Source organism: Argiope bruennichi, chromosome 1, assembly GCF_947563725.1.
Source record: "Argiope bruennichi chromosome 1, qqArgBrue1.1, whole genome shotgun sequence".
In the NCBI taxonomy this organism is placed as follows: Eukaryota; Metazoa; Arthropoda; class Arachnida; order Araneae; family Araneidae; genus Argiope; species Argiope bruennichi.
In genome coordinates, this window is record NC_079151.1 from 7779538 (window position 1) to 7797658 (window position 18121).

Consider the following 18121-nt stretch of genomic DNA (forward strand, 5'->3'; position numbering starts at 1 on the left):
GAGCTGTTGAACCACGATTTGAATAGATATCTTGTATGGTATATTAAACCATGTTTGCCTTAGATAAAGCTGATTTATTGAATTAATAATATAAATGTTATAAATGATCATAGAAAACTTTGCCTTGCATTTATTTTTTTAGAAAATATCATATTTCATACAGACAATTATATATAACATATAAAAATTATAAAACATATAAGAATTATATTTTTATGTTTAATTTGGAATGACAGTTTATTTATTTTTTTAAATTTGAGCTTTTGTCAATATGATGACAACACATTAATAAAAGCTAACTTTTTCCCTCATTGAAGCATCACATGTTCGTGCAACTTAAATTTTGTACGATAGAAGTTGTTGAAAAATAAGATTAAATTATTTTTTAAAAATTGAAATTTAATTTTTTGGTCTTCAATATGATGTAGAAATCAATATTGTGCTGTAATATTTTCGGAAGTTATAGCGGAAAAACTTCAAACTTCTTAATTTTTAATTAATTAAAATTTCGAAAAAATCACTCCAGGGTGCACATTCCCGATCTTCAAGGTGCATGCCAAATTTGGTAGCTGTAGGGCAAATCGTCTGAACTGTAGAGGGCCAAAACACATACACACACATTGAGCTTTATTATTAGTATAGATTAATATTTTTATGCTTGATGATCCATGACGCTTTAAAAAGACAAGAATATTCGCCTGTGGCGTGTTATATTTCATGATACTAGAAGTGCTAATTTGCAGTTCTAACGCAGAATAATATCTAACTTTCTGATTACCAACCCTACCCAATCCAGCAGTTACAGACAGTTTTTGACTACATTTAAGCATCAGAGAGTTAAAGATCATGCATTCATTTCTAAACAACATCTAGAGCTACTACTTACCGGATTTTATAACTCAGGCAGAAAAATAATGGAAATCCTTGAATTTTGTAGACAAAGAAATATAATTTATGATAGCTTTTGACAAAAAAAAAAAAAGGTAATTTCATAAACGATAATGAAATGGCTGAGTTCAACTAAATGTTAATTACTATTGCACGATATGGTTCAGCTGTCGTTATAAGATGACATCCCGTACCAAATTATGGGTAAACCATTAATTTTTTTAAAAAAAACTGACGAACTTCCGATAGCAATGCTTGTAGATTAAATTTCTAGTTATTAAAATTGAAACTAAAATTCTCGCCTGTGTTGTGGAACTTAGCATTGTTAGTTGGTCCAAGGAATTTGGTTGGTAACGGAATCCAAGTTATAATAAATGGATTCCGTTTCTGATTAGTATGATTAGAAACCAATTAGAATGAGCGGAGTTCAAGGATCCAAAATCGGCCGCCTATTGTTCTTACTTTAAATTAATGATATCCTCTAACAATCTAACTCATTGTCATGCATGAAGACACCGCAATACTAGCCAGAAATAAAATTCCTCATTTTATGGTGATTGTGCTGTTAAAACTCCTATGGGGAAATCGAATGCAAGCAAAACTGAAGCCATAGCGTTTACCAAGGCGCATCTAAACTATTCCGTGGTCTAAGGAATGTAAATATTAAGGCGTATTTCTTGATAAGAAACCTTCTTGGGAACTCCGCTCTGTACACTCGATATGCTGCTAATCTGGGAATTCTACCTCTTAACTCCAAAAAAGTCAGGAAAGGGAAATACTTTCTACACCGCCCATTTTTGTCCAGTATTAACGTATTTTGGGGATATGCTGCTAAATATAATTTAAGAATTTTTGAATTACAACAAAATAAGTTAATAAGAAGAATATGCGACTGCAAATGGTACATGCTTAATTCTAATATATATAAAGTTCTAGATACCCCCCTTTAAAAATTCATTAAGAAACTAGCCACTGAATTCTTCCAAAACCTTGATTTGAATGATAATATATCAGTCCTCTCATTGCCTAAATTTAATCCATATATAAAAATTAAAAGAAATAGAAATATACAACTTTTACCATTTCCTTTCTTCATCTCATTCATATTTATTCCATTTTTTCCCATTAAAAACTTGTTTACATTTAAAGTTAAGAACCTGGGAGACTGAGCTTTGCTCAGATGGAACTTGGCTGCGTAAATTAAAATTAAATGTTTTTCTCAGAAATTTCTTTGGCATTGTAAAGTGTACAGGTTGGCTACAAATGCATATTACAAGTAAACCGTATAAGCTCCTTTGTCTAAACAACGATAAACCTATCCAATGTTGATTTGATGCCTAAACTCGGTAATGTTACTTGTACGACAAGGTGAATGGTTAGCACAATAATTGCATTGTTGCGATTGGATGTGAGCCGAACGTATTTGTATTCGGATAATGTCATATAACGCCATCTTACCAAACTTTGAGGTACCAGCAGGTTAGCATGCTATGGCAATAATGCAAGTACCACAAAAATTACGAGAGGGCGTTATATGACACTGTCAGTATGTGAGCAGATAGAAAAAGGCTCTAATAGTTAATTATAAAAAATGTTTGTTTTTTTCATGTGTGTGTGTGCAAAATCGCATTTTTTCAGGAAAGACACCTGTATAGATAAAATTAAAAAGCAAAGATTTATCTAAATATAAAATTTGATCTAGATCGTTAGAACCGTGTTCAAGATACACGAAATAAATTTATATGTATATAAGAATTGGCGAATATAAGAATAAGGCTCTACTAAAACAAGAGACGCTCCCTTGGCTTAAAATCGCTGACTTCGTCAGCGAACTTGTCCATGGCAAGTGCCATTATAAACAACATATTTTGCTGCTAACATAATACATCATCTTTTGAGCCCAGTGCATTCGCATTAGTAAACATAGGTAGTAGTCAGATTAAGATTGAAGCCTGGTCGAAAAGCTACATCTCCTACACATATGCTACACGCAGTGTTGCTGCAGAAATGCGAGTGCTTGCTAATATTAAATTTCCGAATGATTTTTCATAATATAATTCTTCTAAAAGGCGAAGTATGTAATCAAATAAAACAGTTTAAATAAAGATTTTATGGAAAATAGTTATTTTTCTTTTACACGTATTTATTTATATGTACTAGTGTGGCATGGAAGTTTAAGAAGGAGTTCCATCTAGCTTTCGCCCTATTTAATTACCAAAATCACTTCGGTGTCATTTCTGAATGGGACGTTAATGTAATTATCCAAAACTAAAGCGAAATTTCAACATCTAGATGGTGTATGCGCACGAACAATAAAACATAAATACAAAGGAGAAATGAAACGAACGAAAGGAGCAACGAACAAAAGGAGAAAGGAAAAATCATTGCCAGAGTGTATCTCAATCTGATGCTGACTAGGTACACAATTCTTTTTGGGCCCCTACGGTGCATCTTAAATTAAGCCTTACTAAATTTTACCTCTATCAATATTTCATCTAAGCAATGACAAAAAAAAGCAATCAATTCTGCCACCCATTTCAATGTTCATTTCGTACTTGCCATTTAAAATTATGTCATTCACACTTATTGTGCAGTATGCTTTCCTTTATTTTTTTTTCTGTGAGAGGAAAAGACGGAAAGGAAATGGTACTTTTTCAATTTAGATGTTGTTTTATAAATAGTTTTAACGCTGAATTTCCTGAATTTAAAGTCAATGTCATTTAAAATGAGGTAACAAATAAAAAAAATCTATAGCAGAAAAACTCAACACTGTCTATAATTCAGGGCTAAGTTAGTAATATTCAATAAACTGAAGGATGCAATTTTTAGTACCTTGTGTTTATGCTGGTTCATTGTATTCTCATTTTACGGTCTAGTACAAATAATAATTTTCTTTTTTTAGTCTTAAACACTCTCTCAATGTGTATAAGATTTTGTATTACAATTTTCGTTGATTAATCAAATCTGGTATATTGTTAACAGGATGAGAGCTCGTCTAGGCGGGCATATCTTCTAATTTATAGCAGTCAATGAATGCTAAGCGTCATGTATGGAAATTGCATAAACTGTCCTTCCCTTTTTCTTATAGTCAAGTTAAAAAATTGGTGAAAATTTAGTGTTTGCCTGCCACTTACTCGAGATAGTTAAATTTAAGTCCCTTTTAAAAGCTATATGGAAGATCTTTTTGGTATGGACCTCATACTTTTAGAATGTTATCAATTAAAAAGGATGCAAAGTAGTCGTAACTAATTCCACTAATTTTGGTACATCAACATATGAATATTCGCATATAAAAGAAAAACAAAATATTTTGTGTAGAATCTTTATTTAGACAACTTATTTGACTGCATAAGTTGTTTTCGAAAGACGAAAAATCTTTAAAAACATTGAGAAAAGAAAATCAATCTAAAATTTAATAAGCGCTAGTACTCCTACTTTTGCAGCTAAACATATAGTATAAGTATTCATTTTTAAGCAGAATTTTGTACGCTACAATTGTTTTTTTTTCCCTATTTCAAATGTAATCTAAATTTTTTTTAATAAATTTTTGTTTCTGAGTAATTTAAAGAAGGGGAGGGGGATACGTCATGTCATTTTATTTTTTTTTTTTGTCCAAATTTCGTTTCTCCGTAGGGAGAGGAAAGATTGGGACCATCACATTGAAAGCTTACTGACATGATTAAGGCATTAAAATTTAAATCAGTTTTTCGCGATTTAAAATGCTCGGTCACAAGGCAATATCCACTTTGTCGAGATACGACATTCTTACCCTCATCCCGAAAAAAAAAATGGGGAAGCGCATGGCAGAATGTCGGGGATTTTTGAGTTGTCCAAAATGACATAAATAAAGCCTGTGTGGAAAAAGAGAACTGCTGTTAAAATGCTTCTTAAGAAATCTGCTAAAGTTGCCGAAATAAAAAGAGTGAAGCACCGTTAACAATAGGGCGTGCATATTAAGTCACAATGAATATCACAAAATAGAAAATTCCGGAGCGTCGATTAAAAGTTCAAATATGCTATGAACTTGAATAAAATTTAAAATTTCCATCATATTTACAGTATTGGTTCGACGCGCTTTTACGAATTTTGCTTTGATCTTTAGATGGAATATATATATATATATATATATATATATATATATATATATATATATATATATATATATATATATAATCTTCATTTTAATAAACTAAGAAAATCATGTTTTTAAAATGTTTCTTTAATTCGTTCCCATCTTTCATACAAATTATTTCTTACTTATTGTAGAATTGCTCTGAATCCTCTACGTACACACGTAATGAAATTAATTATAGATAAAATCAAAACGTGAAAAAGGTACTGATTTCGGGAAGGAAAACGATTATCATTCGATGAAAAAAAAGTCAGCTCTCCTTTTTCTCCCCCGGCCAAATAATAATCAAATATATTAGAGAATATGTTGTGACGCACCTGTGGTTGAATATCCTCTCTCATCTGTCGCATCCAGGTGTAGTAGTTGGGGGCAGGGGCCCAAGACTGAGCGCCGCAGGACAACAGCGCTGCTAGATCATTGATATAGGCAATAGCTAGCCTGTAATAAAAAGTATTATTTAAAATAAATTTTATTTAAACCCATATTTGTCGCTATTTTATTTATATTTCCCACGTTTTAGTGTTTAATGTTTTGATATTTTTTTATTATAAATATTCTGAAACTTTGTTGAAATTTTTTATCTGTAACTCACTATCAGAAGCAGCTACTCGTGAAGAAAAATTAATTAACAAAATGAGATAAATATAATTAAGTTATTAAAATATTATAAAGCACTATACAAAATTCAAAATCTCATAAATGTCAAAAAGTGAGTGAAAAATCGTTTACATCAATTTAAATTTGGAATAAGTTAAATAAAATTTAATAAAACCAGTTTTTAAAAATACATTTTTATCAGTGTACATTAACGATTACCCTTTTTCCTCACATGGTAATTGGTATTCCTGTCAGATGTAACGTCACCCGTTTCCTCACACATTGTTAAGTGCCTACGGACCGCCAGATGGGGATCCTCCTCATTAGAGTCATTGTGTCTGGTCATTTCTTGTATCCAGATAAACTGACGGCCACAGATGTGTGTTCCGTCGTTTCAAATAGATCCATCATGTCTTCAAGGGAGAAGGAAGTCAAAACATCCAGATATTAAACTTTTTCCATTATGAAGGGATTCCTCAAATCTTCAAGAAACGATCGATCACAAGCAATCACTGCCATTAAATGTCTAAGGCAGGTGGACTTTAGCCGGTATTAGCTGTGAATTGATTATAATTCACGTGTGTGTGGGAGGGGTCAGCTAGGAAGATGGGTCATTAACAGATATTCCCCTGATCGACTAAAGAAGATGGAAGAAGCTTTGCTGAGCAGCTATTGAGCAATAAGGAACTCAAGTTCACCAATGAGAAAGTCAGAAGCGAAGATCTGACGTAAATAAAATGCGTTTTTTTTTTCTTTTCCCCGCGTTTTGAAAAGAGAGGCATCGAAGGAGGGTTTGGAGAGACGTCGGTGTTAGAAGAAGCTGTTCTTGATTTTGAAAATCGGTGGATTTCTAGAGCAGCCCTCTGGTGTGGACATTTGAGCTAAAAGCCTATTAGCGTTTTTTGGTGTCTATTCTCCGATTTGATCGAGGAACCATTTCATGATTAAACTTTCAACTGTTGTGTGAATTCTGTAAATAATATTAACTGTGAGGGCGCTGCGGATGATTAGAACCAGAAAACGAACTGAAGGGAAGAGGGTGGAGAAGAAGGACGGCGGGAGAGACGGGGCCGAGAGAAGGTGGTTGGATGTTCGAAAGTTCTATGATGTTAACGTACTAAATTTTGTAATAGTGTTCTTATATGTTATGTTTCGTCCTACGTCAATTAAATGTTGTCAAAAAATTTAAATATGGTGTCATGCCAATTATTTTCGTTTACATTTATTTACAAAAAGGGCAGTCTTTGCCTTATTAATTTTTCTGATGAGAAATAAGAATTAAAAAAGCTCGGCAGCGCCGACATCTTGGTGGCAGCGAACGGGATCTGGATTAATGAAGGTGTCTATTATCTTTTCTTTTAATCCAGAAGGAAATCGAGGTAACCCAACGAATCCAGGTATGTGATGAGGGAAGTTACGGCAGTAGCTAAAGGAACTCAGGTAAGCTAAATGTTTACTGATTTGGTGCGCATGTAAAGATATAGTTTTGTTCCGTCAGGAATATAATTTGTTGTATCACGCCAGTGATTTTGTTCCGTCAGGAATATAAGTTGTTGTATCACGCCAGTGATATTCAGATTTCTAACTTCTGCATGTTGTGTCACTTTCTAACATGTTTTTAATATATCTTTACAGCACAAATAAGTATTAATTTATTATAGTTTATACTTTGTTCCGCCGGAACTTGCCATTTGATTTGTTACGTCAGTGATAATACCGCGTCAGTGGTTACGATGATTAATTATAGTTTACGTCAGTAAAATAAAGAGAGTAAAAAAAAAAAAGAAAGTTGATTATTGTACCTTTTAGAGAAATAAAACTAAAACATGCTGAGTTAAAAATTTATTTCTATCAAGAAATGAGCTGAACAACTGTTGACACTATCGTTTCGTTTTGAAAGGGTGAATGCTGTCATAAATAATTGTATAGCATTTTATTATAATTTTTTTTTTATTTTTATAAGAATAAAACTGTTGTTCTTTTGATATATTTTTTTAAATATATAATAAAGTAATTGTTCCATAAACATTGCAACGAATTAATTCTTGGAAAATACAATAATAAGCTCTACGAGATTTTGTTTCACTTGTTTTGATATTTATGTTCTGTTTTCAGATATTCTGGACATTAAAGAATTTATTTTGATTGTTGTCTTAAATAAGTGATATTTTTAATTGAATTTTATGCTTGATTATTCTGTATTCTAGTAAATAAGTGATATGTTTAATCGAATTTTGTGCTTGATAATTCTGTATTTTAGTTGAAAAATAATTACCAGTAACACTTTCGTTTCGATTCCGAACGAAAGATATTTTTAAAATAATACTTTTCTGATTGATATACGTATTTCCGGTGTTCCGGATAAATCATTCTTGTTTTATGAATCCTGTTGACGGCCGTTAAAAAAAAAAAAAAAAAAAAAAAAAAACAAGAAATAAGTAAAAGGAAAGAGTAGATTTATGGGTTTTTTTTTATCATCTAATTTATGCCATTTGTGTTTTTTTTTATTAAAAGGATATTTCTTAGAATTAATACTATTTGCTGTTATTCGGGAAAGCATTCTAATACTCTCTTCATTTTATGATTGTTTATGTACTAAATTCTTTCAGTTATTGTTTCTTAACATTTGACTATAGCTCAAATAAATAATTCTGGTTTAATATTTTAATATGAATGATCTTTATTAATGGAAGATTTATTACTTTTGCATTTTCTTTTTTATTGATATAAGTATAAAGGGAGTGTTGTATTAGAGATTATATTTTATTGTTGTGAAATAGAACGACAGCAAAAGTTGTTAAAAGTTAATTTGTTTTACATTATAAAAAGTTTGTCGCAAGTGCATAAACCATTTTATGTTTAATATTTTAAGAAATGTTTTCAAATAAAACAGAAATTGTTTGGAACATGTACTTGCATTTTAGATTGTTAAAATAAGTTTTATGAATTTAAAAATTATCAAGATAATGTTGTTAGCAATTATTATTATTTTACTTTATTTTCATTTGAGTATTTTTTTTTTTTTTTCAATATTGTAAAGAGTATCTCCGCAGTAACAGAATTCTTGGTGCGCGTTTTTAAAACAACAAAAAAGTATTTGTATAATTTAAAAGAAACGGGGTAAATTTCTATTTTCGGGTCAGAATTATTATTTAATAATGGCGTTTTTGGCAAAGGGTATCAAATGTGATCTTATAGTGTTGGCAACTGAAATGGGGGAGGAACCGAAATCTGATATGACAGTATATGGGCTAAAAACATTAATTACTGGCAGTCAGGTCTATGAAGAAGAATTTGTCAAAACTTTACTAGAAACAATAATCTCTACAAGAAAGGAACAAGAGTTGAAATTGCAGATGGAAGCAACAAAGAAAGATAACGAGTTGAAATTGCAGATGGAGATGGAAGCAAGGAAGCGAGAGATGGAATTTGAATTGGAAAAGAAAAAAATAGAAGCAGGAATGGCTGCATCTAATGCTAGTTCAGCTAGTGGTGGACAATTTCATATCAATCCGCAGATTGAAATTTCCAAGTCCATGCCAAAATTCGACGAAAAAGAATGTGACATTGTCTTATATATGTCATTGTTTGAGAGACAAGTCAAGAGGTTGAAAATTGATGAGGAAAACTGGGTGTCATGTTTAATACCTCTCATGCCTGCAGAGATAGTGGAACTGATCGCAAGAATTCCAGAAGAAGAATTTTTTAATTTTGAACATGTGAAGGAAATCTTGATGAAGAAGTTTAAATTGAATGCTGAAGGTTTTCGGCAGAAATTTGTTCAGCACCAAAGAAATCCAGAGAAGAGTTGGAAAGATTTCATTTATGAAGTTACAAATTACTTTCAAGGCTGGATAAGTGCTTTGAATGTCTCAGATTTGGAGGGACTGAAAGATTTGATCATTACGGATCAAGTAAAGAAGAGAGTTCCACAACAGGTTCGTGACCATTTTGTTGACGTATGGGGGACATTAGTCAAACCCCAAGATTTAGCAGGCAAGCTAGACGAGTACGAGTGTATTCGAAAAACTTATCGGAGACCGTCGAATCCAAATCCCAAGGCACATCAACAAGTAAATGTTAGAAATAACGCCTTTAGCCGTGATAACAGAGACTATAATAATAGTCCTAAACAGATGAAGCAAGATAAAGGTTTCACACGGAATAGATACGAACCGAAAAACCGTCCAAAGTTTACCTGCTATTTCTGTGGAGCGGATGGTCACGTAAAAAAGTTCTGTCCCAAACTTTTAAAGACGAACTCAGATCAAGATAGTAGAAGAAAGGCAAATGTTCACAGAACTGTCGTGGACCCAGAACCGGTAACTAAGGAAACGGCAGTAGTGGCTAAAGTGATGTCTCACAGACGACCTTCTCTTGATAAAGGTCTTTGTAATCTAGAAAAGATACGTATAAGTGTGAATGGAAAGCCTGCAACAGCTTTAATTGATTCTGGTACTGAAATAACCGTAGTCAGAAGAGATATATTGACTGATTTTCCTGTTGAAGATAAGGCTTCAATTTATATAAAAGGCATTTTTGGTCCAGCAGAGAAATGTTCTCTTGTCAATATTCCAATGGGTGTCATCGTTGGCGAAGACGGGAACATGATTCACCAAGAAGTGCTGTGTGCAGTTGCTCCTACTCTGGTGGATGATGTACTGTTGCCCCCAGAAATAAGGGACAAGCTGCAGGGTGTTCTAGAAAATTATTTCGTTGATATTTCCGAAAAGGACACAGAACCGAAGACAATTAAAGATAGAGAAATCGTCGATGAAACAAGTGATGATAACCCAGTCTTGGGAAATGAAGAAATAAGGGCATTTTCTGTGGAAAATTCAGAAAAGAATGCTAAAGAACTATCAAGGTCGGACGAATTTCTTAAAGATCAAGTGGATTGTCCAAATTTGGAATATGCTAGAAAATGTGCAAATGAAAAGTCCGGAGGATATTATTTTCATAATAAATTTTTGTTTCACAAAGAAAAAGTTTTAGGGGAGTCCGTTGCTCAGCTAGTTTTGCCTAAGAAGCGTAGACTTGAAGTTCTAAATTTAGCTCACTGTTCGGTATTTGGAGATCACATGGGCGCAAGAAAAACTGCTGAAAGAATAAGGTATTCTTTTTACTGGCATGGAATATCCAAAGATGTCAGAGCTTTTTGTCAACAGTGCAAAGAGTGTCAGTTGACAAGGCGAATAAATCAAAAGGACAGAGTACCAATTACTCCTGTGGCAAGACCAGAATTGCCGTTCCAAGTTGTAAACATCGATATCATTGGACCTATAGATCCGCCAAGTGCAAAAGGTCACAGATATATATTATGTCTAGTTGACCAACACACGAGATGGGCTGAGGCAGTACCACTGACCAGTTTAACTGCCAAAGCTACATGTGAAGCACTGTTAAACATCTTCATGCGGACAGGTGTGCCTAATATAATAGCATCAGACAATGGGACTAATTTCAATGCTAGTTTGACACAAGAGTTTGAAAAAGAGTGGGATCCAGCCCAAGATTTTCGACACCATTGCATCCAGAGTCGAATGGGCTGGTAGAAAGATTTAATCAGACGTTAAAGCACATGCTACATCATGTCATTTTGGAAGAGCCACGTACATGGCATACAAAAATACCATTCATTTTGTGGGCCTATCGAGAAGTCCCCAACAGCACGACCGGCGTAGCACCTTTTCAGTTGTTATATGGACGAAAACCAGAAGGACCCTTATCTATTCTGAGGAACACTTGGGTTGCAGATGAAGAGGGTTTGCAGTTGGATACTACTCCAGTACCTCTTTACATGGAAAAGCTTAAGAAGCAGCTAGAAGACGCAGCTGAGAAAGCAAAATTGATTTCAACAGTGCAGCAAGAAAGAATGGCTCGTTATTACAATTTGAGATCTACGAAGAAAGTCTTTAATCCAGGAGACAAGGTAATTGTTCTATTACCTGATTCTAGAAACAAGCTTTTAGCTAGACGGCAAGGTCCATGTACCATCGAATCACGAAAGAATGAACATTCATTTTTAGTGAAGATGCCTGATGGTAGTCTGAGGCATGTGCATCAAAATAAAATGAGAGAATTTATTGCTAGCTCCGGAAGTGTGAACGTCATATTTGAAGGGGAAGAAGAATTTGGTGACATCGAAAATACTCCATTGAAAGAAGACTGCTTTTGGCAGGAAGTAAAATCCGTAGCCTCACCTGACTTATCAACTACGCAGCAGACAGAATTGGAGAAATTATTAAAAGAATTTCAACCCTTATTCAAAAGACCAGTGCAACCAGTTGCAATAGGGGAGCACGTGATTGAACTTTTGCCCAATATTACTAGACGGAAACCGCATTCCTACAGTGTTCCAATGTCTTATAGAGCAGAGGTGGACAGACAAGTGAAAGAACTGTTGGACTTACACTTGATTGAACCTTCGAATGCAGACATTACATATCCTATAGTATGTGTGGCAAAGAAGGACGCATCCATTCGAATGTGTTTTGACTATAGAGCCCTTAATGCTGTAACAAAAGTTCCTAATTACCCCATGAAAGATACACAAGAATTAGTTTTTACTGCGGGGATGGCTCAATGGTTATCTTGTCTAGATTTGCTAAAGGGATATTACCAAATTAAAATGAATGATGAGAACAAAATTTTAACAGCTTTTTCCACTCATAACGGAGTATATCAGTGGAAGGTTATGCCTTTTGGTCTATCGGGAGCATCGGGTACATTCCAAAAAATAATGAATAGTGTTCTTCGAAACCATTCTAGTTATGCTCAAGCTTACATTGACGATATAATAGTGTACTCCAAAACATGGAGCGAACATTTAATTCATCTGAGAAAGGTATTGCAGGAATTAGAAAAGACAGGGTTTCTGTAAAATTTAAAAAATTGCACTTTCGCGGCCCGAGAACTACAATTTTTAGGCCATAAGATAGGAGGAGGTAAGCATGCACCAGACGAGGAAAAAATTGCGGCAATAAAACGACTAGAAAGGCCAAAGACGAAAAAGGAAGTAAGATCTGTGTTAGGACTAATGGGTTTTTATCGATCATATATTCCTAATTATGCGGAAATTGCAACTCCTCTAACTGAACTAACCAAAGGGAAAAAATCAGGAGATGTAAATTGGGGAAAACGCGAAGAAGAATCGTTTTTTAGATTAAAGAAAGCTTTATGTGAGGCGACAGCGTTAAATGCCCCTGATTTTGGTAAACCTTTCGAAATTCACTCAGACGCTTCTGACTATGCAGTTGGTTGTTGTCTAACCCAAAAAGATGGAAAGGGAAATTATAAACCCATCGCATTTGTAAGCCAAAAATTTAACAAAACTCAAAAAAATTGGTCAACTATTGAAAAGGAAGCTTATGCTATTTTGTTTGGATTTAAAAAATTTGATAAATGGTTGCATGGAACTACGGTAGAAATCGTAACTGATCATAATCCATTAAAATACTTAATTGAAAAAACTCCAAAAAGCCCTAAATTAACTAGGTGGGCATTGGCTTTGCAACGATGGAGTTACAAAATTACTCATCGTCCTGGAATCTTAAACAAAGACGCTGATGCTTTATCTCGTCTACAAACTAAACATTAGTTCTTTTTCATGTTAAAATTAGTTCTCAATATCCATTGTGTTAATGTATGTTTTGTTCAGTTTTTATTTCAACATATGTACGCTATATTCTTATTGTGTTTAATTGTTTTCAATATATGTATTCATTTTTATTTAATATATGTATGCTATGTTCATATTTCGTTTAATTATTTTTCATATATATATATATATTCGGAGCTTTCAATGTTATTTCAATATGTGGATGAGATGTTCTTATTTCGTTTAGTTATTTTTCCTTATATGTTATTAACTTTGTCCAAAGGAATCAGAGAAAAACTTTTGCCGTTTGAAGACCAGTTTTTCTCTTAGGGGCGGCGTGTGAGGGCGCTGCGGATGATTAGAACCAGAAAACGAACTGAAGGGAAGAGGGTGGAGAAGAAGGACGGCGGGAGAGACGGGGCCGAGAGAAGGTGGTTGGATGTTCGAAAATTCTATGATGTTAACGTACTAAATTTTGTAATAGTGTTCTTATATGTTATGTTTCGTCCTACGCAAATTAAATGTTGTCAAAAAATTTAAATATGGTGTCATGCCAATTATTTTCGTTTACATTTATTTACAAAAAGGGCAGTCTTTGCCTTATTAATTTTTCTGATGAGAAATAAGAATTAAAAAAGCTCGGCAGCGCCGACATTAACCTAGAGGAGAACAAGTTGTTTTTACGTACATATATAAGGCTTTAAATAACAGAATTGTTATTGAACAGATATTACAGTACCAAAAGTCGAAATTGTTTCTGTATTAATTATTGTTTATTTGAATTCGCCTTTTACATAAATTTACTATCGAGCTCACCATTGATATGGGTAAAAAAACCTGATTAAATTTATTGATTAACTGGTGATTCAATTTTGAAAATACGATGTAGCAGATATATACATATATTATGTAATATTGTTACAAATCTCTAATGTTGCTTCCCGACGCAGTCAATTCCATCATGGCAGAGACCGTTTGACGATCAGCTCCATTGACCGTAAAACAATGGATGCCTGATCACAGTGTGCGTAGGCGTGAAAACCAGTTCTAAGCACCTTAAAAGGGCTTAATTTTCAGAAAAGTTTCTTAAAAAAGTGTTGAATATTCTCATGAAGAGCGGAGGAAGCCTTACATTTCGTTTTATTTTCCCACAAATTAAATATGATAATTCGAAATCATGTTCGTACAGGCTTGTTTACCGGATGTATCGAAAAAGAGAACCAAAAAAAAAAGGGGGGGGGAAGAAGTCAAAAAAGGAATCCAGTGATTCCAGCACGTATTTAGATTACGCTTAGTGATTCTTTTTTTCTTTTTAACTCCCTTTTTCTTCAACAATGCGCATTGCCATTTATTAAAATACTTCAATAGTTATCCAGAATGGGCAGTATAAAATACATACTGTGTCATACTTATTGCGAATCGAAAAACATTCGAACTTTAATTTTTATTGCTTTAAATGTTAAAAAATTTATTTAAATTATGCGTGGTTTGCATACATTTAAACTTTTATGTGTTGTTAAAGAAGAATATGCAGATTGATCCGATCAACGGAAAATAAGAAGACGGCAGGATGAATTTGGTGCGCCAAAAAGATATATCGAGAGTAGGAAAAGCTCTATAAAAACAGTAACAGATTCGATCATCATTCTCTTTAATATGGAGCAATCGCTTGAACGACCTATTACAGGTATTCAACTGCAGGATATTGAATTGTAATTAATTCCAGTATGTAATTACGTTAGTCAATTGCGTAAAATCTAGCCTGATGAAATTTTAACTTGAAACCTTTCATTTCCAGTTGTTCTGATATCTTTTGTGGTGTTTATTGGATGTCCCCATCCATTTGAAAAATTTTATTTGTTGGGCCAATCTCACCCAATTTGTCTTGATTGAGGGGGGGGGTAATGTTGGATCTGGTACTTAAAAAATGTTAAAGATAAAAGAAAAAAAAATGTTTTAAAAAATTTGTATCTTTAGAGTTTAGATTTTTTTATAACGATTTTTCTCTTCTTTTCTTTTTATAATCCTTACAGAGATTTTTTCCCAGTGAAATCTGTTTTAGTATATAAAGGTTTGTACTGGGCAACGTCCTGCATAAAGCCATTGAAATTATAAGCATGAAATTTGGGAAGTAAGACTAAGAAAGGATTTCTAAAACTTTTAATTCGAAGTAAAAAAAAAAACTGAATTTTAACATGTTTCCATCATAACATAAAAGCATATTATCGCACAAGAATTATTTTAATACCGTTTTAAAGGTTAAAAAATTGGCTTTTCAATGATAACATTTTTTATCTAAATAATTTTCTTTTTTTTATTCTTAATAATTTCAGAAAAATTAGTTTGGAACACAGTTTACAAAAATAATTTTTATTTTAATGAAATTCAAAATAATATCATTGCTTCTTCGAATCATTGAATTACATTATTTTGCAGCTATTGGAAGATGTAATAATAAAATAAAATAAAAATGTTTTCCTGCGCTTTTATTCTAAACTTAAAAAGTTTTAAAGCAGTTCATTGAATAAAATTCTCCACTTGATGAGTTTTGTTACATTTTGAAGCCAAGGCGAAATACTGGCTCAAATTGACTTCAAGAAATCCTTTTTTTAGAACTGCTTCAATTGGCATTTTTAATTTCTCGTGTGCAAAGTTAGTAAAAAAAAAAGTACTGCAATCGTCAAAAAATTCGAGTTCTAAATTTTGACGAATCCGAATGGAATGCGAAAGACACATTTTCGGAAAATGTCTGTCTGTGACATAGATAACACAAAAACTAGACGGATGAAATTTGGTATACGATCTTTACACGAAATTTGTAGATTTCGATCAAATTTTGAGCAACACCCGTTTAGAAAAAGCCTATTTGTCTGTCCGGCTGTTCGAATGTAAGTTAGCATGATAACATCGAAACGAAGAGAGTTGGATAGATAAAATTCGGCGCACAGATTTAACATCTAATAGCATAGTATACACAACTATCAAATTTTGAGCCAAATCCTACGAGGGATTCAGCGTGTGTTGGTCTGTATTTTTTGCAGCAGTAAAGGCGACAACTCAAAATTGCAGTGACTTCAACATATCAAATTTGGTATGTCATTTTGTGACTACAAGTCTAGTTTTGAGCTAAATTTTTGTTTTGATCCATTGGGAAGAATGCTTCTAAAATCGAAATTCGCTTTTCAGATACTTTCAATCGCATGCCAGAGATGAATCTCCAAAACACTTGCCAAGGAACACGTGATAAGAATCACTCATAAATGTTAACTAGTATGTGCGCCAATGTTACAAAAGGTACTTCCTAGTCATACGCGAGCGAGTTTTGGGAGACGCTCTGGCTGATTTATTTCCGTTTTCCTTCTAACTACAAAGCTGATTTTTTTTTTTTTTTTTACTTTATGCATTTGTGAGCGTTATTTATGGAAACTAGGATTTGTTAAAGCATTTTCGTTTCTTCGTAAAATATAAATGACGTTCCTACTGTAATGTGGTTTGGTTTCGTTTGTGAGGTTTAATGCACAAGCGCCCATCTTGGCTAAACTGCGCCATACATGTGGTTAAGAATAAATCATATCCAGCAACAAGGGTAATATTTAAAAATGAAAACACAAGTTCAATGAAACTATAAACATAAGAAAATGCCTCAAAATATGAAAATAAGATACAACTGGTAAAAAATTACAAAGTTAATAAAAAGAGCGCAATTGAAAAAAGGATTAAGTTTATCCAAGATAAAAATGTATCTTATACACATAAGAAAGCGAATATCTTTTAAGAAATTGAAAAGTTTTGGGTGGTGTTTCTCACCCACCAAGTCCTGCGTAGTTAGAGACGATGACTGGAAAAATAACTCACGATGTTTTTATATATAAGAATTTTTGCTTATAAATTAAAAAACAAGTTTTCATTAAAGTTTTTGAACATTAAACGATCCAAAGAGGCTTTTATCAAATTTTAGAAGTAAGAGGCGATAAGATAATTTCCTTTTACTCTGATCGTTTATGAACGATGCTATTATTTTCTATTAAAGATTATCTAAAAAACTAGTTCAGAGCAGGGCATTGTTCCATCTTAGATTTCATGGCAGTTTTGCCAGTCGTATGATGAGAGCCATTAGAAATGCTGCAGTTCTTAAGTTTAATAGGAATGAGTTAGAGTTAAAGTTACTAATTGGAATGAGTGAGTAGAGGAAGAAAATGACTCTCTCCAGCCCAGCCATGTTGAATTTTATTTGTCGTTACTTACATAAAAATCAAATGCAAAATGTTTGCTCGTGCTGTGCTTCTGCATCATTATCGACCATTTCAGAAAAATTGTATCGATCTATCTATCTGAATTGGTCACTTATTAATTTTAAGAAATGTTGAAAAAGATCACAGATTCTTTATTGTTAATTTTATAAAAGTTAGCTTAGTTTATAGTTAATTTTTTTTTTTTCATTTTTATGTTTTTGGCAAACCCAAAAGGGCGTATTTTTACAATAGAAGATATTGTGCAAATAGAGAATTAAATATTAAAGTTTAAACAATAAACATTTAAAATTAATTTTTAAACTTTATTTCAATAAAAACTATGCAATATTATAAAAAAAAAACCTTTGCTCAGAAAATACGCAGTTTTGTGCATATATGTTTTTATGCATACTAAGGTGCTGAAAAAGTGCCTTAAAGTTCTTTATTCTCTCAACAGTTTTTTATTATGCTCCATAGATCAGTGACCTCCGGTCTTGGCGATAAACTTGACGACCTTTGGCGACAAAAGGAATGATACTAGAATATTCTGGAATTTTGTCGATAGGACCAATAGGAGGCGAGTTATATTTGATTCTTCTATAACTTTCTCTGTCCTGCTCCGGAAGCTATAAAAGGCCGGCTGTCTTAGCCGAAGTTAATCGTATAGTGAGT

The 18121-nt window shown here is 33.0% G+C and overlaps 1 protein-coding gene across 2 annotated transcripts in view; it reads right to left on the bottom strand.

Annotated features, from left to right (window-relative positions):
* LOC129962172 (helix-loop-helix protein 2-like) overlaps positions 1–18121 on the bottom strand; it is a 49951-nt gene that overhangs the window by 5257 nt on the left and 26573 nt on the right. For both annotated transcript variants that reach the window (XM_056075913.1, XM_056075919.1), the window contains one exon: positions 5338–5458. In XM_056075913.1, coding sequence (XP_055931888.1) covers positions 5338–5458 — 121 coding nt within the window. The remainder of the gene's footprint in view (positions 1–5337; positions 5459–18121) is intronic.